This window comes from Ictalurus furcatus, chromosome 7, assembly GCF_023375685.1.
Source record: "Ictalurus furcatus strain D&B chromosome 7, Billie_1.0, whole genome shotgun sequence".
NCBI lineage: Eukaryota > Metazoa > Chordata > Actinopteri > Siluriformes > Ictaluridae > Ictalurus > Ictalurus furcatus.
The window spans coordinates 25,657,979-25,677,520 of record NC_071261.1 but is presented as its reverse complement, the minus strand read 5'-3'; the positions used below and the strand labels follow the sequence as shown (position 1 = coordinate 25,677,520).

The 19,542-nt window shown below is 38.3% G+C and overlaps 2 protein-coding genes and 2 long non-coding RNA genes across 5 annotated transcripts in view; 3 read left to right on the top strand and 1 right to left on the bottom strand.

The window, feature by feature from the left end:
* Nucleotides 1–245: 245 nt before the first annotated feature.
* Nucleotides 246–4,277, bottom strand: LOC128610280 (uncharacterized). Its single transcript, XR_008386327.1, has 4 exons — nt 4,203–4,277; nt 1,404–1,568; nt 798–839; nt 246–334 (listed from the first exon to the last, which is right to left on the bottom strand). It is a non-coding gene; the product is annotated as an uncharacterized LOC128610280 (long non-coding RNA).
* LOC128610282 (uncharacterized) lies at nt 1,452–4,207 on the top strand. The gene is made up of 3 exons (XR_008386329.1): nt 1,452–1,492; nt 1,845–1,877; nt 3,762–4,207. It is a non-coding gene; the product is annotated as an uncharacterized LOC128610282 (long non-coding RNA).
* A 727-nt stretch (nt 4,278–5,004) lies between the features above and the next one.
* Nucleotides 5,005–14,528, top strand: LOC128610268 (GMP reductase 2). The gene is made up of 10 exons (XM_053629488.1): nt 5,005–7,214; nt 8,387–8,587; nt 8,763–8,882; nt 9,050–9,133; nt 9,528–9,701; nt 9,830–9,911; nt 10,123–10,229; nt 10,337–10,379; nt 13,414–13,573; nt 13,872–14,528. Exons 2-10 carry the CDS (start codon nt 8,543–8,545, stop codon nt 13,981–13,983), a joined length of 927 nt encoding a protein of 308 aa, XP_053485463.1. The 5' UTR covers nt 5,005–7,214; nt 8,387–8,542; the 3' UTR covers nt 13,984–14,528.
* Nucleotides 14,529–18,722: 4,194 nt separating this feature from the next.
* The window catches only part of LOC128610254 (butyrophilin subfamily 1 member A1-like), a 36,513-nt gene continuing 35,693 nt past the window's right edge, over nt 18,723–19,542 (top strand). For both annotated transcript variants that reach the window (XM_053629454.1, XM_053629453.1), the window contains exons 1-2: nt 18,723–18,830; nt 18,951–19,010. In XM_053629454.1, the coding sequence (XP_053485429.1) occupies nt 18,953–19,010 (58 nt within the window). In that variant the 5' untranslated portion in view covers nt 18,723–18,830; nt 18,951–18,952. The remainder of the gene's footprint in view (nt 18,831–18,950; nt 19,011–19,542) is intronic.

Genomic DNA, 19,542 nt, shown 5'->3' with positions numbered 1-19,542 from the left:
TGTGAAATGTACTGTAACAATTACAGAACAGGGATGATGTTCCTGTGTATGTCTTGTTGTGGATAAAAATGACATGAAATAAACATGAGGGAGACCTAGTATGAGTAATATGTAATTTTATTGATAATTCACAGGACTGGTGGGTGCGTAATCTTGAGGAGAGCGGTAGGGGGAAGAAAATGGGGTGTGTTCTGGGGACATGGGATAGTCAGCAAAGGTGAAATAAGGAGACCACTGAGAGTAGGGTGGACTGACAGGTGAGAGGAGGGAAGAATGGTCAGATTCAAATCCAGACCCTCCAGTGAAGGAGAGAAGGAAAAATGACGACGGGCACCTAGACACACAGAAGCGGTATTAGGCGGATATTGACGAATTGGATTCACACTTTAAGAGTGACACACTATGGTTTATTAGTCAAAAAGTCAAAAAGAAGTATAAGAGCTGAGGAGTGCAAACACACACACACACACACTCTCGTACAGTCAAGGGCGGGCATGTAGACATGACACACACACACACTCTGTCTCTCTCTCTCTCACACACACACAACATTATAACTTTATAAGAATAATAAAAAGGAGAATTAAGATATTATAAGGGTAATATCTTATAATAATAAAATATAAAAATAAAGAGTAGTAAGATATGTAGGATAGTAGAAGGGTAATATAATGATATTATGAAGTAGGAAGTACAGTAAACCATTTTTGCAAGCAGTATAACTATATATAAAATAGAGACATAGAGCAAATATGAAAATAAATTATAAACTAGAAATACAGAAAAATGTAACTTACTCATAATTCAGATGGTGAAGATTCTTGTCTCGCAAGGAAGGCCTTAATTTTAATTGAAAACCATGAGGAGCCATTTATAAGGGTAGCTGAGTCACTTATAGGTAAAGTGTCTTTAAGCACTAGACCACAGGTTCCCAAGTCTAGTCCTTGAGTATCCTGTCCTGCACATTCTACAGTTTTCCCTGCTCCTAACACACCTGATTCAGATCATCAGCTAATTTACAGCCCTGCCTGGGTTGAACAGGGTGTGTTAAAGCAGGAAAAACAATCAAATAATGCCGGGATTCGTTAACAGACTCGGCGCTATAACATTCTGTCATTACAGACTCCAAAGAGACACTGCAAACAACAAAGAAGCCAATTTCTAGACATGTTTACTCTTCAATCTTTAAAAGGTTATATTCTACTGGCAGATACGTTCGCTTCTTTCTATTAATAAACACTTGAAATTAGTAAAATTATCTGTCAATAGAATGAGAACGTTTTAAGCTTGAGATGAATAAAAATATCTAGAAACAGGCTTAAGTGGATAAAATTTAAAAAGAATATATAATCATCTATGGCTTCTAACACTGTCATGTATCAGGAGATAATACTTTGTAATACCTGTTGTTGATGATTACTGTAGTTCTGGGAAGCCACCCGGTAAATCACGATGGAGAGTTATGATCGCTCAGGAGGGATTAATCTAGTGTGTGAGTACACTTTTTTTTTTTTTCAAGCATTACACATTCAGGTTCTGCTGACTCTGACTTCACGCCATAGAGGGTTCTGTTAGAAGAGTAGAGATACAAACACATCACTCACAATACAGTAAATTACTTGTTTTCTATATCACTCATAACTGACCTGTAACATCATGTTCCACTTTGTGAAGTGTGCTCAATCATTTAACAAATAAATAACATCAGAGAACAATTACATTTCATAACTGCAATCTGATTTGTGTTCATTTACTTCACTATATTACACTGTTTAATCTATTTATTCTTTTATTTATATAGAATATACACACAGTACTCAACTATTTAATCTCTTATCTTTTAGCCTCAGAGCTTTGGATAGTGAAGGAATACGCAGGTGAGAATGAACTTTTTGTGCTTTTAAAATTATTCTGCATATTTAATTGGAGGAGACAATATCACCTTGTTAAAATGTAAGATAATAAAGCACTGTATACACGGTGTAGACATAAAAAGAAATGCAAGGTGTCTGTGTGTGGTCTGAAGGGAATTACAGTAAATACACACAAATTACTGATGAATATTTACATATGGCATTAGCTCTAATATACACTACATTGCCAAAAGTATGTGGACACCCCTCCTAATTACTGAGTTCAGGTGTTTCAGTCACACTCATTACTAACAGGTGTATGAAATCATGCACATAGCTGTACAATCTCCAGAGACAAACACTGGCAGTAGAATGGACTAAAGAGCTCGGTGACATTAAACGTGGTGCTGTCAGTGTGTCATCTTTACCACACACCAGTTTGTGAAATTTCTTCCCTGTTAGATCTGCCTTGTTAACTGTAAAGATATGTTCACACTAGAGAGCGACAGGCAACTGTTCATGTTCTATATACACACATGACACAGATGATTTCAATATCAGTGACAGCACGACAAGCAACATGTGACTTGAGATTTCCTCAACTTTATGTAAATTAGGTATGATGTAGCTCAGTGGTTAAGACTTGGTTGTACTACTGACTGGAAGGTCATGAGTTGAAATCCTAGCACCGTCAAGCTGCCACTGTTGGGCCCTTGAACAAGGCCCTTAACTAACCCTTAACTGCTCAGCTGTATAAATGAGATAAATGTAAGCCACTCTGGATAAGGGCATCTGCCAAATGCCATAAATGTAAATGACATGGTAAATCCAAACGATGGCTAAAATGGATCCTCGATTTAATTGTGTGGTGCGCGTGGAACAACATTTAGTTCCTACCTGCAAAGTAGGTAGTATCATGTACTGCTTAACTAAAAAAAAAAATCAATAAAACTCAAACATGGTTTCATTGTATTCTGTCATATATGACTTCTCATTAAACCTGTATAGAGACATTACAAAGAAAAATAGCTAGTACAGTTAGCTTGTGCTACTAATAGCTAATACGAATACGTTATGTAACGAACATCAGACAACAGATTTTTCACACTTTTTCCACTTTAATAAAACGTTACAGTTCAAAGTGCATTTTAAAGATAAATAAATAATATACTGTAGTTAATTGTGAGCTGTAAGCTACATTTTGGTCATGACTCTCACTGGAGCTGAATGGACGGTACACACCCACACACAACAGCAGCAGCACTTGCTCCACGCCCACAAGAGACAAACTACAAGTGACACGAGAGACATGTCGTGTGCTAGTGTGAACATGGTGTGAGTGCTGCTGTTGTGAAATGGAAGTGTTTATGAGCAACAACAGCTCAGCCATGAAGTGTTAGTCCACACAAACTCTCAGAACAGGGCCGCTGAGTGCTGAAGCTCGTAGTGCATAAAAATCACCTTTCCTCTGTTGTATCACTCACTACAGAGATCCAAACTGCCAATGGAAGCAACATCAGCACAAGAACTGTGCATCAGGAGCTTCATGAAATAGGTTTCCATGGCCAAGCAGCTGCACACAAGCCTAAGATCACTATGTGCAATGCCAACTCCATATTAATGCCCGTGGTTTTGGAATGAGATTTCCAACAAGCTCATATAGGTGTGATGGTCAGGTGTCCACATACTTTTGTCCATATAGTGTATATAATATTATACATATGACCTCATGCATGTGTTAAACACCACATTTCTACTGTCTATAAAATGTATTATAGAAACAAAGTTAAATAAAGTGAACTTGTTGGTTTTATTCAACACAACGCATACAATAAAAAATAATAAGTGTATTAAACATTATCCTACAAGTATGTTTAATCTCTAATATGAACTTTTTTCTCTTTTTAGAACTGCAGAGACAGAGTGGAAGACGGTAATTACATCTGAGTTTGACACTTTAACCCCTTTCGCCCCGACACTAGCGATCATTCCGCCGGCGGAATAGAAAACGACTTATCGGACATTTTCAATTAGTATAAACAAATGAGTTATTGTATCACCGCAGTTCTGCTACGAGATTAGTCAGGACACTTGTGGCTTTCTGTATGTACAGTTTTATGTCTGTGTGCTTGACTGCTGGTGAGCAGGGGGATGGGAAAGGGGCGGAGTTTCAGCTCCCTACTGGGCAAACAATTCACACCTCTCCACGAAAACATTGGGACAGAGATAAATCGGAGAGCAAGACTAAAGCTTTTTTGATAGTAAAACACCGTATACAACTGCCACAATAAAATTATAACATTTAAACCAAAGGTCGGACTTGTAGAAACGTTTACTACTTTACATTACCTACATAGACGAAAATCCAGTTCGCTCGCGGTTTTATAAATCATGCAAATTTCCATCGGTATAAAGTCCATCAGCTTTATTGAAGAAAACAAATGCAAAGTTCCATATTTAGTCACAAATGTCGTCTTTAAAATGTATTAAGTGTTTTGGTATCCCACCCCTCTGGAATTTAGTAATTAGCCATAAACTGACCCGAGACACCATCTAAAAAAAAAACGCTAATCTGCTTTGGCTATGCTGAACAACCCGCCTCCTAAATTATAATCGGGCAATCTAACTTGATTGACACCCACTTGACCAATTGTAGATACTTCTATCTTTCAAACAAGCCCAAACTCGACATGATTGACCACTCAGAGGCTGAGAAAATCAAACGCGTAATCAGCACAACCAGACCTTTTACGCATGCGTCTTGAGTTGTGTGTCAGCGGTACAGGCCAATCAGCACCGCGCTACAGGCCGTGCAGAGAAACTATCAGGAAATGGCAGCTCCGCTCTAGCGGTCTTCCTGCTAAACTTTATACGGCAGGTTTTTGCATGTTTGGCAGTTTTTTCTGATCGCTAGTTTTCTGCTGGTTTTCGCTCAGCGTGCGATCTATCGGCGTCTTATAGCGCGAAAAAGCCTGAATGCGTCACAGCTCCTGGAGCAGTTATTTCCGAGTGGCTCTTTTTCTTTTTTTTTGGAGGAAGACTAGGTGGATTGAGTTGAGGGGCTCTATCTACCTCCCAAAGAAGTCAGAGGAGATGAATGTACTAATTTTCAACATTAAGAATTCAATGGCTTTTAAAATTCAAATCTTTGTAAATTTATTTATTTATTTATTTATTTATTTATTTATTTATGACAACTAACAAGCAACTTAGAGGGAGTGAAGCAGTCCTAATTTATATCAGCTTACATAGGTAGTATTACCAGAAGTGCAAAGCTGCCAGTAACTCTCTACTTTTCACTCACAAAAGTACATTAAATGCAGAAGAGGTAAACAAAATACACTTTTTTCTGCCATTTTTCATGTACATGTCACTTTTTAATCTCATTTGTGAACACAGAATCAAAATTTATTTTAGTTAAAATTAAAGCATCGCATTACAGCAATATGTTTCTTTGAGACTTAAAAATACATAAAATACTGAGCTTTAACCATACTACATTTTATACAAATATTATTAAAGCATATTTAATTTCTCGTATTTTACCTCTGTCTGTCATCTCAGGTTGACCCTGAAGTGTGACCACTGCACCAGAGCTAGTGCCAGGTCTACTCTCTCCACCTTGTTGTGAAAAATAGACCACTCATATGGGCAGACATAATTTTCTATATCTGTTAGTACAATAAGAACTACATCATGATTATATATTTTTAGAAAAATCCTGATAATGAACATGATATTGCCTTTTATGACTCTTAGCCGGGAAAAGTGTTTGTTGTTGTTGCTGTTGTTTGCCCTGGCTGTATTTGTAACTTCAACATTTAAAATTAAAACATGGAGGGCTCCCTAAATGTGTTGTGCATAAATTTGGATATTTGTCTGCTAAATTACTTTTATTATAACTATACAGTAGATAATGCTATTCTTTAACATATTTAGAGTGCCAACAGTAATAGTGCTAATGTTTGCTAGTAGGGAAACTGCGGTTAAAACTTGAAAAGCTAAGTTAGGGAACACAAAGCTACAGTATTTACAGATGAGACTGAGCTGCACTTGAAGCCCTGAACAGGTCAGTAATTTTTCTACATGTTGCTGCTTCTTTTTTTTGAGGGTTTTCCTTTTGCATGTCCTTTCCCTCTCTGCTCCACCTGACTGCTTCCTCTCCATCCTCACTCTGTGCATTTGATGGACATTCACTCAATTCCAGGGGTTTCAGTACTGCAACGTAAAGTGGGTGTTTCTGGAGGTGTGGCGAAGACACCTCCTTACAAAACAATTACAGGTCATCAAACATGTGCAGAATTTTTTTTGCGAGGAAATTCCCAGGATCAGCGATGTAAGATAAAGGACAAAACAGTCATATCGGTAACGACTGTTTTGTGTTTTGTTTTTTAATCCTGTAAATGATAAGTTAACTAGGTCTTCAACCTGTCAACTTTGCTCTTTCTTTGTAAATAAAGGTGAGAATGAAAGCATTGAGTTTGTGTTTTATAATGGGGCAACAGCAGTGGAAACAATACTGAGGTTAAACAGAACTAAAGTTCCACCGCAGATTTTTAGTCTTGCATGATAGGACACATGATAGAATTGATGTAAAGTCAGTAAGACTTTGAGCTTATTTAAGTGAAACAAGCATTTCATGACAATAATATTTTTCAAACATGAAACCCCTGCCATCATAAACAGCTATCTGAAGATATAGCCGTATGGTTGTAAGAGGGTATTTGGGCATGAAAGCCCCGTGATCATGGACATGAATCTTTAGTTATAGCAGAATTAATGTAAAAGGGTATTTGGGCACGAAAGCCCCGTGATCATGGACATGAATCTTTAGTTATCTGAATGAATATTGAATATTTAGTTATATGAAACTTTAGCAAGTTACCCTTTTTTTCTACCCAAACACTGGGTTGAGCCTTTGTGGTCATTTAATTGGGTTAACTCCTCAGCCCAGCTCCTTGGGTCAAATCAATTCAGGTGGAGGTAGCGAATTTCACACGGTCAGACTAGAGTTAAGACTTAGAGTTATTAAGAGACACAAGGTTCGTATCAATATATTTATCCATAAAACCATTGCTGTACACTACAAAAACCAAAAGCGTGCGATAACAGTCGCGTTTACATGACATTAAATGAACTGCTATATTACTCTACAATGACACGTGTTAACATCAGAAATTCCCAGAGCTCCAGTAGTGAGAATGTTTTGAATGCCAGTCCAGCCAAAGCTGCAGAAATGCTGTAATTTTACACTGAACTGAGTTTATTTCCACCTCTCTTTCTTTCCCACAGCTGAAGCGTAAGAGAGTTTCTGGAGAACTGCTAAGGTACAAGAACACACTCCTAGACATAGCTTTTGCGGTGAGGATTTTATGTTTACACCAAAATTTGAAGCTGTGTGACTGCCAGACACCACAAGCTAGTTATTACATGATGATGATACTGTGTATATTAATATTGCAATTTATTAAGAGAATGATGCAGCTCTCTGAGAAATGCTGGTATAAAGTGTCAGTTTTTCTAACGTTATTGTTACTGACTGTTACAAGTTACAGAGTTGAAATTAAAGTCTAATTTTGTACCAGTTGTTTATTTTTATTTATTTTATTTTTTTTGTAATATGGCCCCACTGTTTGTTTGCAAAACCTCAGGAAAGCTCAATTTCATGATACATATACTACCGGTCAAAAATTTACACACGCTCATTCTTTATTTATTTTTTTTCAGTCCACATTTTAGTTTAATAATAATAAAGTCATCAAGACTCTGGAGTAACATAAATGTAACTATGGGAATTATCTTGTGATTTAAAAAAAACCCCAGAAATAAATAAATAATAATATAGTATTTTAGCATCTTCAAAGTAAACACCATTTTTGCCTAGAATTTCCAGAAATGTATTCTTGGCATTTCCTCAACAGATTTCTTGAGGAATTTCCCTGAGATGCTTTTTAAATAGTATTAAAGGAGTTCCTACCTACACTGGACACTTATTGGCTGCTTTTCAGAATATTTCGCTCCAAGTCATCCGTTTGAATAAAGATTTTGTAGGGATCAGGTGGTAGAGCGGGTTGTCCACTAATTGTAGGGTTGGCGGATCGATTCCCGCCCACATGACTCCACATGACTCCACATGCCGCAAGACACTGAACCCTGAGTTGCTCCCGATGGGAAGTTAGTGCCTTGCATGGCAGCTCTGCTACCATTGGTGTGTGAGTGTGTGTGTGTGAATGGGTGAATGAGACACAGTGTAAAGCACTTTGTAGAACCGCTAAGGTTAAAAAAGCGCTATATAAGTGCAGACCAGACCAGACCTTCAGATCAAAAGATTTTTAAGATCATGAGAAACATTTCAGTTGAGTGTCCCAATCTTTTGACCGATAGTGTATATAGAGTGCATCGTGAGGATATTTTCACACATCCCAATATGAAACATTTCAAAGAATTTATTTTTGAATGGACAGGAAGCTTTAGCCTCTTTGCTTTCTGACATGTCCGAAACATGATACATTTCCACTTCTCATTCTTTCCAGCAGGAGCGTGAGACAGTTTTCCTATCTGTTTAAACAAATAGGAGGCACAAAGGACACACTGCTACACAGTGCAGAGATACTGTTTTCACACACACACAGATACAGTAACAGCAGCCATGCCTCGCATCGAGAACGACATCAAACTCGACTTCAAGGATGCTGCTCCGTCCCAAACGCAGCACGCTCAAGTCCTGTAGTGAGGTACAAGGGTGTCTGTTTAATTAATGTCCATTTGAAATAGCATATTGCCTTAATAATCCAAATTATACATGCATTTACAATGGCTGATTGTCAGAAGATACATTTTTCATCATACGTTAAGCCTTTCTCTCTCACACATTCTCCATCTTCTTTCTTTTATACTCTTGTTTGTTAGGTGGATCTGATGCGCAGCTTTACTTTCCGAAACTCAAAAGGCAGTTACAGAGGTATTCCCATCATCGCTGCTAACATGGACACGGTTGGAACCTTTGAGATGGCCGTGGCACTGCATTCGGTACGAGTGTTAACGCACTTCCTGTGTATAACCTACAATGTTTGACTTCAACACTGTACAATAAGATCATTGTTGTTACAGAAAGTAATTTATTTGTTCTGGGTTAAAGCAGACTTAATCTCATGAACTTCTATAAGAAGGTTAACTAATCCACTGTTTTGCTCCAGTTCTCACTTTTCACTGCCGTCCACAAACATTACTGCGTAGATGACTGGAAAGAGTTTGCAGCGAAGCACCCAGAATGCCTAGAGGTAAAAAAAAAAAAATGGAAATCAGGTTTGGCTTCTTTGCGTATAATGCTGTAGTTTTTTTCTGTATTATGTCAAGTATGATTTGTCAGCTTATCATTTCTATAGTAACAGCTCATTCACAGGGACTTGTATGGTGGACTTGTATGGAAGTTCAACAGTAAACAGATTTATAATAAACAGGGCAAATTCCTGTGATATAAAAGGAATAAAACACTTTGGGATGTGGTGTCAGTGGAAAACTTCAGGAAGATAAAAGTAATTCAGTTTTGAAGTGGGCCTCATCACAACACCTCGTCATGTTTTATTCCTTACTTAGTAATGATTACACTGTAATCCTGCTCTGAAGGTCACGTTCTCTCTTTCTGTCTGTGTCTCTCTCGCTCTCTGTCTTCAGAGCGTGGCGGTCGGCACTGGAACAGGCGAGAACGATTTTGAGAGGCTCGCTGCTATTTTGGCAGCTGTGCCTCAGATACAGTACGTTTGTGTCGACGTAGCGAATGGATATTCAGAGCACTTTGTGCATTTTGTCAAGGACGTGAGGCAGAAGTTCCCTTCACACACCATCATGGTCAGTGGTTCACCCTGTCTGGCAAACACAGCACATTGTTTATACAGACAGATAGTGAAGTAGAGTGTATTTGTGTGGTTGATAAGACAGTGGGATTGTTGTAAGCATAGTTGTAAACTTCTGTCAAGGCTGGAAACATGGTCACGGGAGAGATGGTGGAGGAGCTGATTCTCGCTGGAGCTGACATCATTAAAGTGGGCATCGGTCGAGGTGACAACACACAATCAAATCACTCAATTCTTATGACGCTAGAACAAGTGGTTTTTGGGTTGAACAGCTCTGCTTAACGTCATGTAATCATCATATACTGGTATCTGTGTGTTGTCATTTATTATGTATGTTTAATTTATCTGGAATTAATAATTTATAACATATCAAATTTATCTGACGTACATCATATATGCTGTTTTTTTCTGTGTAGGCTCAGTGTGTACAACCCGTAAGAAGACAGGTGTGGGCTACCCTCAGCTGAGTGCTGTAATTGAGTGTGCTGATGCTGCACATGGCCTGGGTGGACACATCATCTCTGTGAGCTACAGTTATCTGCTTAGTCTACATTAGCGAACCAAGGCATTGGTGGGAGAGCAGATGTTCTTGCTAGATTTGAATTGTTTTTTTTATGGTTTCTCACCCAGGATGGAGGATGTACCTGTCCTGGTGATGTCTCTAAGGCTTTTGGTATGTTTCACTGCTCTGGATTATGGCGCAATCTGTTTATTACACAGTACTAGCATTTTGCTTGCTGTTATTAAAATAATTTTATCTCAGAATGCTACTGTTAAAAATATTACTGTAAACAGGGGATAGATTTTGTGTTCTACAATCTAACTTCTGCATCCTAACGCTTCAGGAAGACATGAGAACACTATCTATAGATTTGCCTTTATACATGTCTTGGTAGGTTGTGTGTAAAAGTCCACTACAGCACCATGTTCAATTGCTGTTTTGCCTTCCATGAAGAAAAAAAAAGTAAGAGAATATCCCGCTGTGTTACAGCCAAGAGTTGAGGAAGTAGCAGTGTGCCTGGGACAACAGTTCCACAGTGTAATCATGGTCCACCATGTCTGTTGATAGAAAGTGTGATCATATCTTTGTGTCAGTGGGATACTGGTAGAGGTGCAATAATTATTTGAAAAGTAAAAATACTACTCGAATTTCGCTCAATTTTGTTTTGCTGGTTGTAAATGCACTGAATACATGTTAAATCCTGAGCACCCAAACTACCGTAATTTTCGGACTATTGAGCGCACCTGAATATAAGCCGCACCCACTAACTTTAAAAAGAAAAAAAATTGTACATATATAGGCCGCACTTGTCTATAAGCCGCAGGTGTCCACGTTGTAACATGAGATATTTACACAGAAAGATGTTACACAAAGAATTTTTTTAACTTTTAATTAAATACGTACCGTAAATGCTTTTTTCCGAACAGTGCCTGTAACACGGCTGGTTAAAAAAATAAAAAATATAGTTACCCACCAGGAAAAGTCATTGATCGCTATCTTCATCTTCCTCCTGCGCACTAAAACCACTAAAGTCGTCTTCTTCAGTGTCAGAATTGAACAGCCTCAGAATTACCGGTACTTCGTCACACACTTCCTCAGTCTCTCTTTCGTTGTCGCTCTCAATGTCACTTACGTCTCGAGGCAAATTCGCCCTTGAGCTTGTGCTGTCCTCTTCATCACGCAGCAGTCCAGCCTTTCGAAACCCGTTGGTGATAGATTTTTTGACACTGCTCCACGCTGTTAGGATCCACTGGCAGACTTGAGCAAAAGTTGCTCTTCGCATGCTATTTCCTTCTTCGACAGCCAGATCGATCGCCTTTAACTTGAAAGCTGCATCATATGCATTTCTTCATGTGTTTTCCATGATGAGGGGGTGTGCATGAAGTGCAAAATGACTGATCTGAAGAATTTAGTGTGAGTGCGTTTGATTTAATTCGAACAGTTTCATTGGTCCACTGTGACCTGTTCGGTAATTTCATTGGTCCGATGTGACGAGGCTAAATGTTTTGGCGGCATGAAGCTCGTTAGCCCATAAAAATCCATAAATTAGCCGCATCATTGTTTAAGCCGCAGTGTTCAAAGCGTGTGAAAAAAGTAGCGGCTTATAGTCCGGAAATTACAGTAAACCTCACAGTTATAACTAAATACATTGGGTGGCGCTGTAGAGTATAGTGTCTATTACATGACTGACAGGAGCCTTTGCCAAACATAAACAAGCGTTCTGGATCATAATTTTTCTCAGTGACTTAATACACTTTTGCTTAACACGTGGTGGTTGGTTTTTTTTCGATTCATTGGTGGACAGAAAGTACAAAGTGCTGCTTCAACAAACTTGGCTGTTTAGCAAGCCACTAACTGTGTGTCTCGGCAACATCTGTGCTGGCAAAGCACATTTTCTCCACAGCCGGCCTAATTGTTAACAGACTAAGGAGCCGACTTTCACCTGAACATGTGGATACTGTATGCTTGTTTTTCTCAACAAGAACATGTAAAACAATATAAACATGATAACCAAGTGTTTATGTTGTATCTGTACGTTAATTAGGGCTGTGTGCTATATCAGCATTTTTTTTTCGCTCTGCGTGAGCTTAAATGCTTTTGTTCTGTACTGTTTTGTTTACACACATTGTTTAATGTTTTCAGATTTAAAAAAAAAGCTTGTTGTGGATATAAGCTAATTATAAACTTGTTCTTAAATGGTGACCAAATCTTAATGATTAAGAAAAATCACGTCTTTCTCATTAAACTTCATTTAAATAAACGAATATATTTTTATGAGCTCAAATGTTCAAATAGAATATTATTGAATAATGCCCATCCCTAGATACTGGGCTTAGCTCCAATTCCTCTAGTGGAGATGTCAGAACATGTGTGATTGTGGCTGCATCTGAGGAATTTCAAGTGGGCAGGCCGCCATGCACAGGCTTTGTTTGTCTAGGTAAGACCATGGTGCTAACTCCTACTTTTCAGCCATGACACGAAGACATGTGTTAGTGATGGAGACAAGAGAATGTGCTCACTACTTGAGGCTTTGTTAGCTGAAGTTTCCTCTTTTGGGGCATGAATTTGGGTGTCCTGTTTGCATAAAGGGCGATTGTTACAAGAGATGCCACCCAGCAGGTGTAGGAGAGTATATGTAAGGGTTTTAGATTGAAGAGCTAAGTGTGGCGAAGTAAACTGTGAACTTTAACAGCATATCAACATTCTCCAGATGAAAGCTGTGTGGCTAGCTCTACATTCAGAAACCCCCACAGAAATCACAAGGTAGTGTTTAGTGTGACCCAACACCATCAAAATATTGTTTTACATCTAAAACTAAAGTGGGGAAAAGATCTTGGAAAATGCTGAGGTTGGCATGCAAACAGTGGAATTGGATGGATGCCCATCTTCTGTCTCTAGGCTGTTGAAACTGGATAAATTGGTTTACAAACTTAGACTTGCCCTAAATCAGAGCACTGGTGCATTATCAACTTACTTAGGGGGCAGGTGCTCTGGACCACTATAAATGCGGCACACAACTGCACTCTCAAATGCCAAATAAAAGTGAGAATATAGAATGGGAGGCTACAAAAGCAACTTGTGACAACTTTTCAGAACCAACAAAGCCACTTACATTTCCCTACCTATTTTCATGGATTTTGTGCTCCATGTGTCTAATATTCTCTGAGCTATATTTGATTGATTGGCTGTGTTGTGTGAAGGACAGGTGCGGGAGCGGATTTCGTGATGCTAGGTGGAATGCTGGCAGGTCACTCTGAGAGTGGGGGTGAGACCATTGAGAAAAACGGGAAAAAGTACAAACTGTTCTACGGCATGAGCTCCGATACAGCCATGAAGAAGCACGCAGGAGGAGTAGCAGAGTACAGGTGAGAGAAAGACTGGCAGAGTACTGAGTACAGGAGAGAAAAATCAGAATGTAAAGTCATTACACCATGTTTTAACATGTGTAATGTTTTCAGACAGGATTGCAGGCAGAATGCAGTACAGATATATTCTATTATTCCTGTTTTCTTGGATTCCAGTCCCTGGAAATGATTTTCAGAGAGAGCAGTTAAAAAAAACAAAAAAAAAAAAACAAAAAAAAAACACACAACTCTAGTCTGTCTCTTAAATTGCGCGCTCTCTCTCTCTCTCTCTCTCTCTCTCTCTCTCTCATGGATGCAGGGCGTCTGAGGGTAAGACAGTGGAGGTGTCCTATAAAGGGCCAGTGGAGGTCACTGTGAAGGACGTACTGGGTGGCGTTCGCTCCACTTGCACCTACGTGGGAGCTGCGTAGCTGAAGGAGCTGAGTCGCCGTACCACCTTCATTAGAGTGACTCAGCAACTCAACACTGTGTTTGGAAACAACGACTAACACATCGCTGTTGCTCATGAGTGCTGGTCTGGTCTGACAGATTTACTGCATTCGATTAAAAAAAGAGATAAACTATGTCAGATTCATGCAAAGGCTTAGAATTTGCACATCTTTTGTAGTCATTCTGTAGTAGTCACCTGACATTCACACACAAAGTGCACACAGTGACAGACCTCACAGCTTTTCCTGCAGCAGTGTTATGGTTGTGGCTTGCAAGGCTAAGAGAAACTCACCTGCTTAGACTACATATAAAGACTTTTATCATTTGAACAATTTTATCTTTACTAGTAGTGTTTCTTAAATTTAATGCTCCAGGAAATATTCAAGATCATATATAAAACCCCAAACTGGACCAAAACTCAGACAGCAATTGTTGCCATTCCACTTCATTTAGTATAAATAATGTCTTATAAATATCCTCTATGCACTGATGAATAAAGCAGACGACTGTCATCTTGGTACTGCAATGATCTTGTTGTTGGTTTATGTTTATTATGTTTGTATGAAGTGTGCGTCACGTAATGGAGGTTAGGACCGATGCAATGGCAGATAAGAGCTTTATTAAAGAGAGGCAGGCAGACAAATCCAAATCATGAAACAAAAGCATTTTCAGAAACAGGTAGTGGGTCAGGTGATCTGCAAACAGGCATAAACTAGGCAAGGTAAAAGCATGTAACAAGAAACAAGATCAAAGACCATGAAACAAAACGAGGAACAGGGTACAAACGCTTGGTACAGTGATAACACTCAATACTTCGTGACATACATAGATACACGAGGGGTTTAAATAACAAACAAACATTTGTTCGGTTGGGTTCATTTATTGCATTTCACATAATAGAATCATGAGTGTGAAGCCCATTTAATACCCAAAGCATCGTGGTCCACATGAAACGGCCCATGAAGCATTAATTCTATATAAGCATTCAAAATAACTTTGCTTGTATCTTTCTCATTTGTAAGTCGCTTTGGATAAAAGCGTCTGCTAAGTGAATAAATGTAAATGTAAATGTAATTCCTGTGCTGTTCTTGCTTTGGCTTAGTAAACATAATGTGCAAATATTAAATACATACATTCAATATATTTTTATAATATGAACATTCATTACCACTGTACTAGATCCGATGTGATTTTACTTCTACACTTGGTAGCAGATATAAAAGTTTTACCTGATGCCAGAGCACTCACTGTTACAGTAGTCTGCAGATAGAAATATTGCCCATGTGCTGTTGCAGCTTGAACCTAAATTAAGTTCAAAGACACCACTTCACTTATGTTTCGTTATAAAAAAGGTGTGTCTCACAAATGAACACAAACCAAAGTACACCAACTGAAAACCAGAATTTTGGGACAAAGCGTGTTTACTTGTATCCTCTTCTTATTGAGAAAATATTCCTCTTAAAATGAGTGAGCATTTTGACTTTTTGATAGAAGCGATGTGTTAAATCGTGCTAAAACAAGTGTCATCTGTAAAATGTTGTGAAACAGACTGAAGCAATAACGCTAAACTGTCTTTCAGGGATTATGTTTATTTCTGTGACTCTCCTGATTCTCTACAGCTTTATGGAATCTCAGTCAGGTATGGAAAAAACCCTCTCTCTCTCACTCTCTCTGTTTGTATATAAAATTTGTTTTTGAGAGAGCTTATTTCAAATCCTCTTGGTGTGTAACTCTTGAACTGAACTCTGAGGCCTGTTTCACGAAGCGTGTTGAACAAACTCAGAGTTGCAGAGTATGTTTTGAGTTGACAAAACCAAACTAATCCAACCCGGATTAATTATAGTTAACAGGTTTTATGACACTGGTTATCAACTTTCTCAGTCAACCCAGGTTTTAACCCTGAATCAGTGTTTACTCAGCATGTGCGTGCACATAAAAACCAGATGTTTGCAGCAAACAGCCAATAGCGTTCGACATGGAAAAAAGCAGGTGTGCATACTTCAGGTTGAAGAGTAATAAATTACCCAGCTAACAATATTTGGTTCCCAGAACATAATGTAAGGTTTGTTTTTGGTTAGTCAGGAAAGTTTTCTTTTCAGAAATAGAACATTTTTTTAGGTTTGCAGAATGTTCCCATAACACTCTCGTAATAAGTTAAATCAGTCTGTATAAATGAATAATCAAATCACAATCCATGTTTCTGTTGATTCTGAGTCAGTCAATAACAAGCCATGAATCTCAGGACATTAAAAACAGTAATTATCATTTAATAAAAAATAATAATAAAACATTTTCATAGATAAAAATTAGCAAGAACACCATCATTTAAAAATAAATTGTAACTATAAAAACGGACCAATGTTTCAACTTCTGATTGTTATGAAACGAGACTAGAGCAGAAGCAAGTGCAGATCAAAGTCTTTATTACTGGAACAAAAGGTCAATAAACATAAAACGAGGTACGCGGTCTAAACATGGAACAAGATTCGAGGCATGAAACAACAAGAACAGGACACGAGAACACGACCGCTTAAGCATCAAGCTAGCTAACAGATACATATACTGATACTTAAACTTACTTATACTTAGTTAGTAAAACATAATACTTCACGAGGTGCACAGAAACACGAGAGGTTTAAATAACTCACATAATTAAGCATGAACACAGACAGCCGGAAACAATAAGGACACACCTTCAAACACCAACCAATAACAACACAGGAAGGCGACAGAGCAGAATCAAAACAAGCAAGTGTCCATAGTAAACAAAGTCACCATCGCCCCATCATCAGAGAGCATGCGTGAGCACTCTGACTCGTGCACACGCGCGCCCTCCGGCCTTCAGTGCACGTCGCAGCGCCGTCTGCAGGGGAGATCGTGACATTGATCAACTTCTTCACTTGTAAAAAACAGGTTCACTTCTTCTACCACCGTCATCTGCAAATTTAAAGGAGACCTATTATGCCCCTTTTTACAAGATTTAATATAATTCTCAGATGTCCCCAGAATGTGTCTGAAGTTTCAGCTCAAAATACTCCACATTTATTATACCATGCTGTAAATGCCCCTTTTTGGGTGGAAGCAAAACACGCTGTGTTCGTGTGTGAGTGAAGGAGCATTAGGGAGTGTATATAAAATGACAGATAAAGCATCATCTTTATTGTAAACAGTAAAGCATGCCAGACACATGGGTTTTCTCAGCCATATGATACACTGAGGCCATGGCTTAACCCATCATGCTCTACAGATATTTCCAGGTTGTCACGATTTAGAGGCAGAGATGGATACAAGTGCAGAAATTACTCTGTTATGAATACAAATGAAACACAAATCTCAAGCTACAGAACTTGTTACAAAACACTAAGGCAAAGACTAAACATAAACCAAAGACCTGAACAAAGCAACAGAGACAACGGCAAAGAAAGACAAACGTAAGACAAGGCGTGCAGTGCAACCTGTAGCTATATACACATTAACATGATGTGATTCAGGTGCAGGTGGTCATGTGCCTGATGCAGCGAGGAGCCTGCTGGGAACTGTAGTTCTAGAGTTCCTTCTCTGGAATACATGAGCCCCTCCCCCGGCAATCCTGGCCCTCTGGGCAAATTGTCTTCACAACCCCTTATATCCCAAGGCAGGCAAGCATTGTTCAACAGAACTGGCATAAAATTAGCTTGACGTTGGACATTCGATATTTGCAGATATGCGTAAATTAAGGGACCGTCTCTAAAGTTACATACAACATTGTTATACACGTTTCTAACTTCAATAGCATTTGAAGGGAATGATTTACAGTCATATAACCAAATGTAAAATGTTTGAATAGGTGTCTGCTATAATGTCCACCTTTTAGATTTTTGATATTTAATAAAATAAACTATTAAATCACATGTAAATTTTATATGAATTTCACTACTGAATGGGCCCATACATAAAATATACCATAATTTAAAGCTCAATAGCATTTACATCAAAGGTAATGATGTACAGTCACATAACCAACTGTAAAGTGTTTAGCTAGGTGTCTGCTATAACACACAGCTTTTAGATTTTTGATATTTTTGACACCTAGATGAAAACTTTACAGTTGGTTATATGACTGTAAGTCATTCCCTTCAAATGTTATCGAAGTTAGAAATGTGTATAACAATGTCGTATGTAACTTTAGAGATGGTCCCTTAACTTCTGCATATCTGTGAATATCGAACGTCCAATGTCAAGCCAACTTTATACCAGTCAATAACAATGACCCTTAGTTAAGTAAAGCCTAAGGTGCAGCAAAGAACTCCCCCCAGCCTCAGGAAGCACTCAGCTCCTACAAGGAGAACACAAGAAAAATCAATTATATATTAATTTTTTTAATATGCTCAAAGCAGGCGAACAAAAAACAATACAAATCAACCCCACACACAAACCTACTGTCACAAAAACTCATAACCCTGAGCTCAAACTGATTACAGGTAGCAAGTTTACCAAGACTGACCAAAACCACATGTATCACCTAGATGTAACCAACATGTAAACAAAGAAGTTAAAACTAACAAAGTCAATTAACACTCACGTGTTAAATATAGGGATTGATATGAGCGAGTGTATTAGGTTATGCATTTTAAATTTGGGCCTTTGCAACTTCGGCTGAAATGAGTCACCTCAAACACACTACCTTCATTCTTAGCATATTAGAAAAAAAGGTGTGGTTGGTCTCGCATTTAGAAACAGGTTACACAGGTTACACAAACAAAAGTACACTAAACTAACATTGTGGACTTATTAACAGTCTTTACTTTCTAGCGTCCTCTTATCAAGAAAATATTACCCTTACAAGGTGGTGAGTATTTAGATTTTGTGATAGAACAGATATGCATTAAATTGTGCACTGAGTGTAATTCATAAAATGTTATTTATCTTGTAAAACAGACTGAAGCAATAATGATAAATTGTCTTTCAGGGATGATGTTTTTCTCTGTGACTCTCCTGATTCTCTTCAGCTTCATGAAATTTCAATCAGGTATGGGGAAATCTAACTATTCTGTGTGTGTGTGTGTGTGTGTGTGTGTGTGTGTGTGTGTGTGTGTGTGTGTGTGTTATAATGAATTCTAAAGTTGTGATGTTTTTGTGCCCAGAGAGTTATGTAAGTTTAGTGGTGTTATAAAAGTTGTTTTTGAGAGAACTCTCTCTGGTCCTCTTGTAAAAGGTGGTGTGTGACTCTCTCTAACTGAATCCTGGTGTGTGGAAAATCTCCTGTCTCAGAGCTGAGTAATTGACTAAGTTTACATGGACAGCAGTAATCTACTTATTGTCCTTACTCTGAGTAAGACAATATTGTGATTAAGGTGTTTACATGAGTCGCTTTTAAAATACTCCTCTCATGTACCCATTTTACATGTTATAGAACATAGTTCAATTAACAGCACACGTCATTACGTCACCGCGACACACCATCCGACGTTCCCTCCAGACTTTCACGTATCAACATACAGTTTGTCTTCGTTATGGTACCATGTACAGTTTTGGGTGTTTTTATTTAAAAAAATTTACGA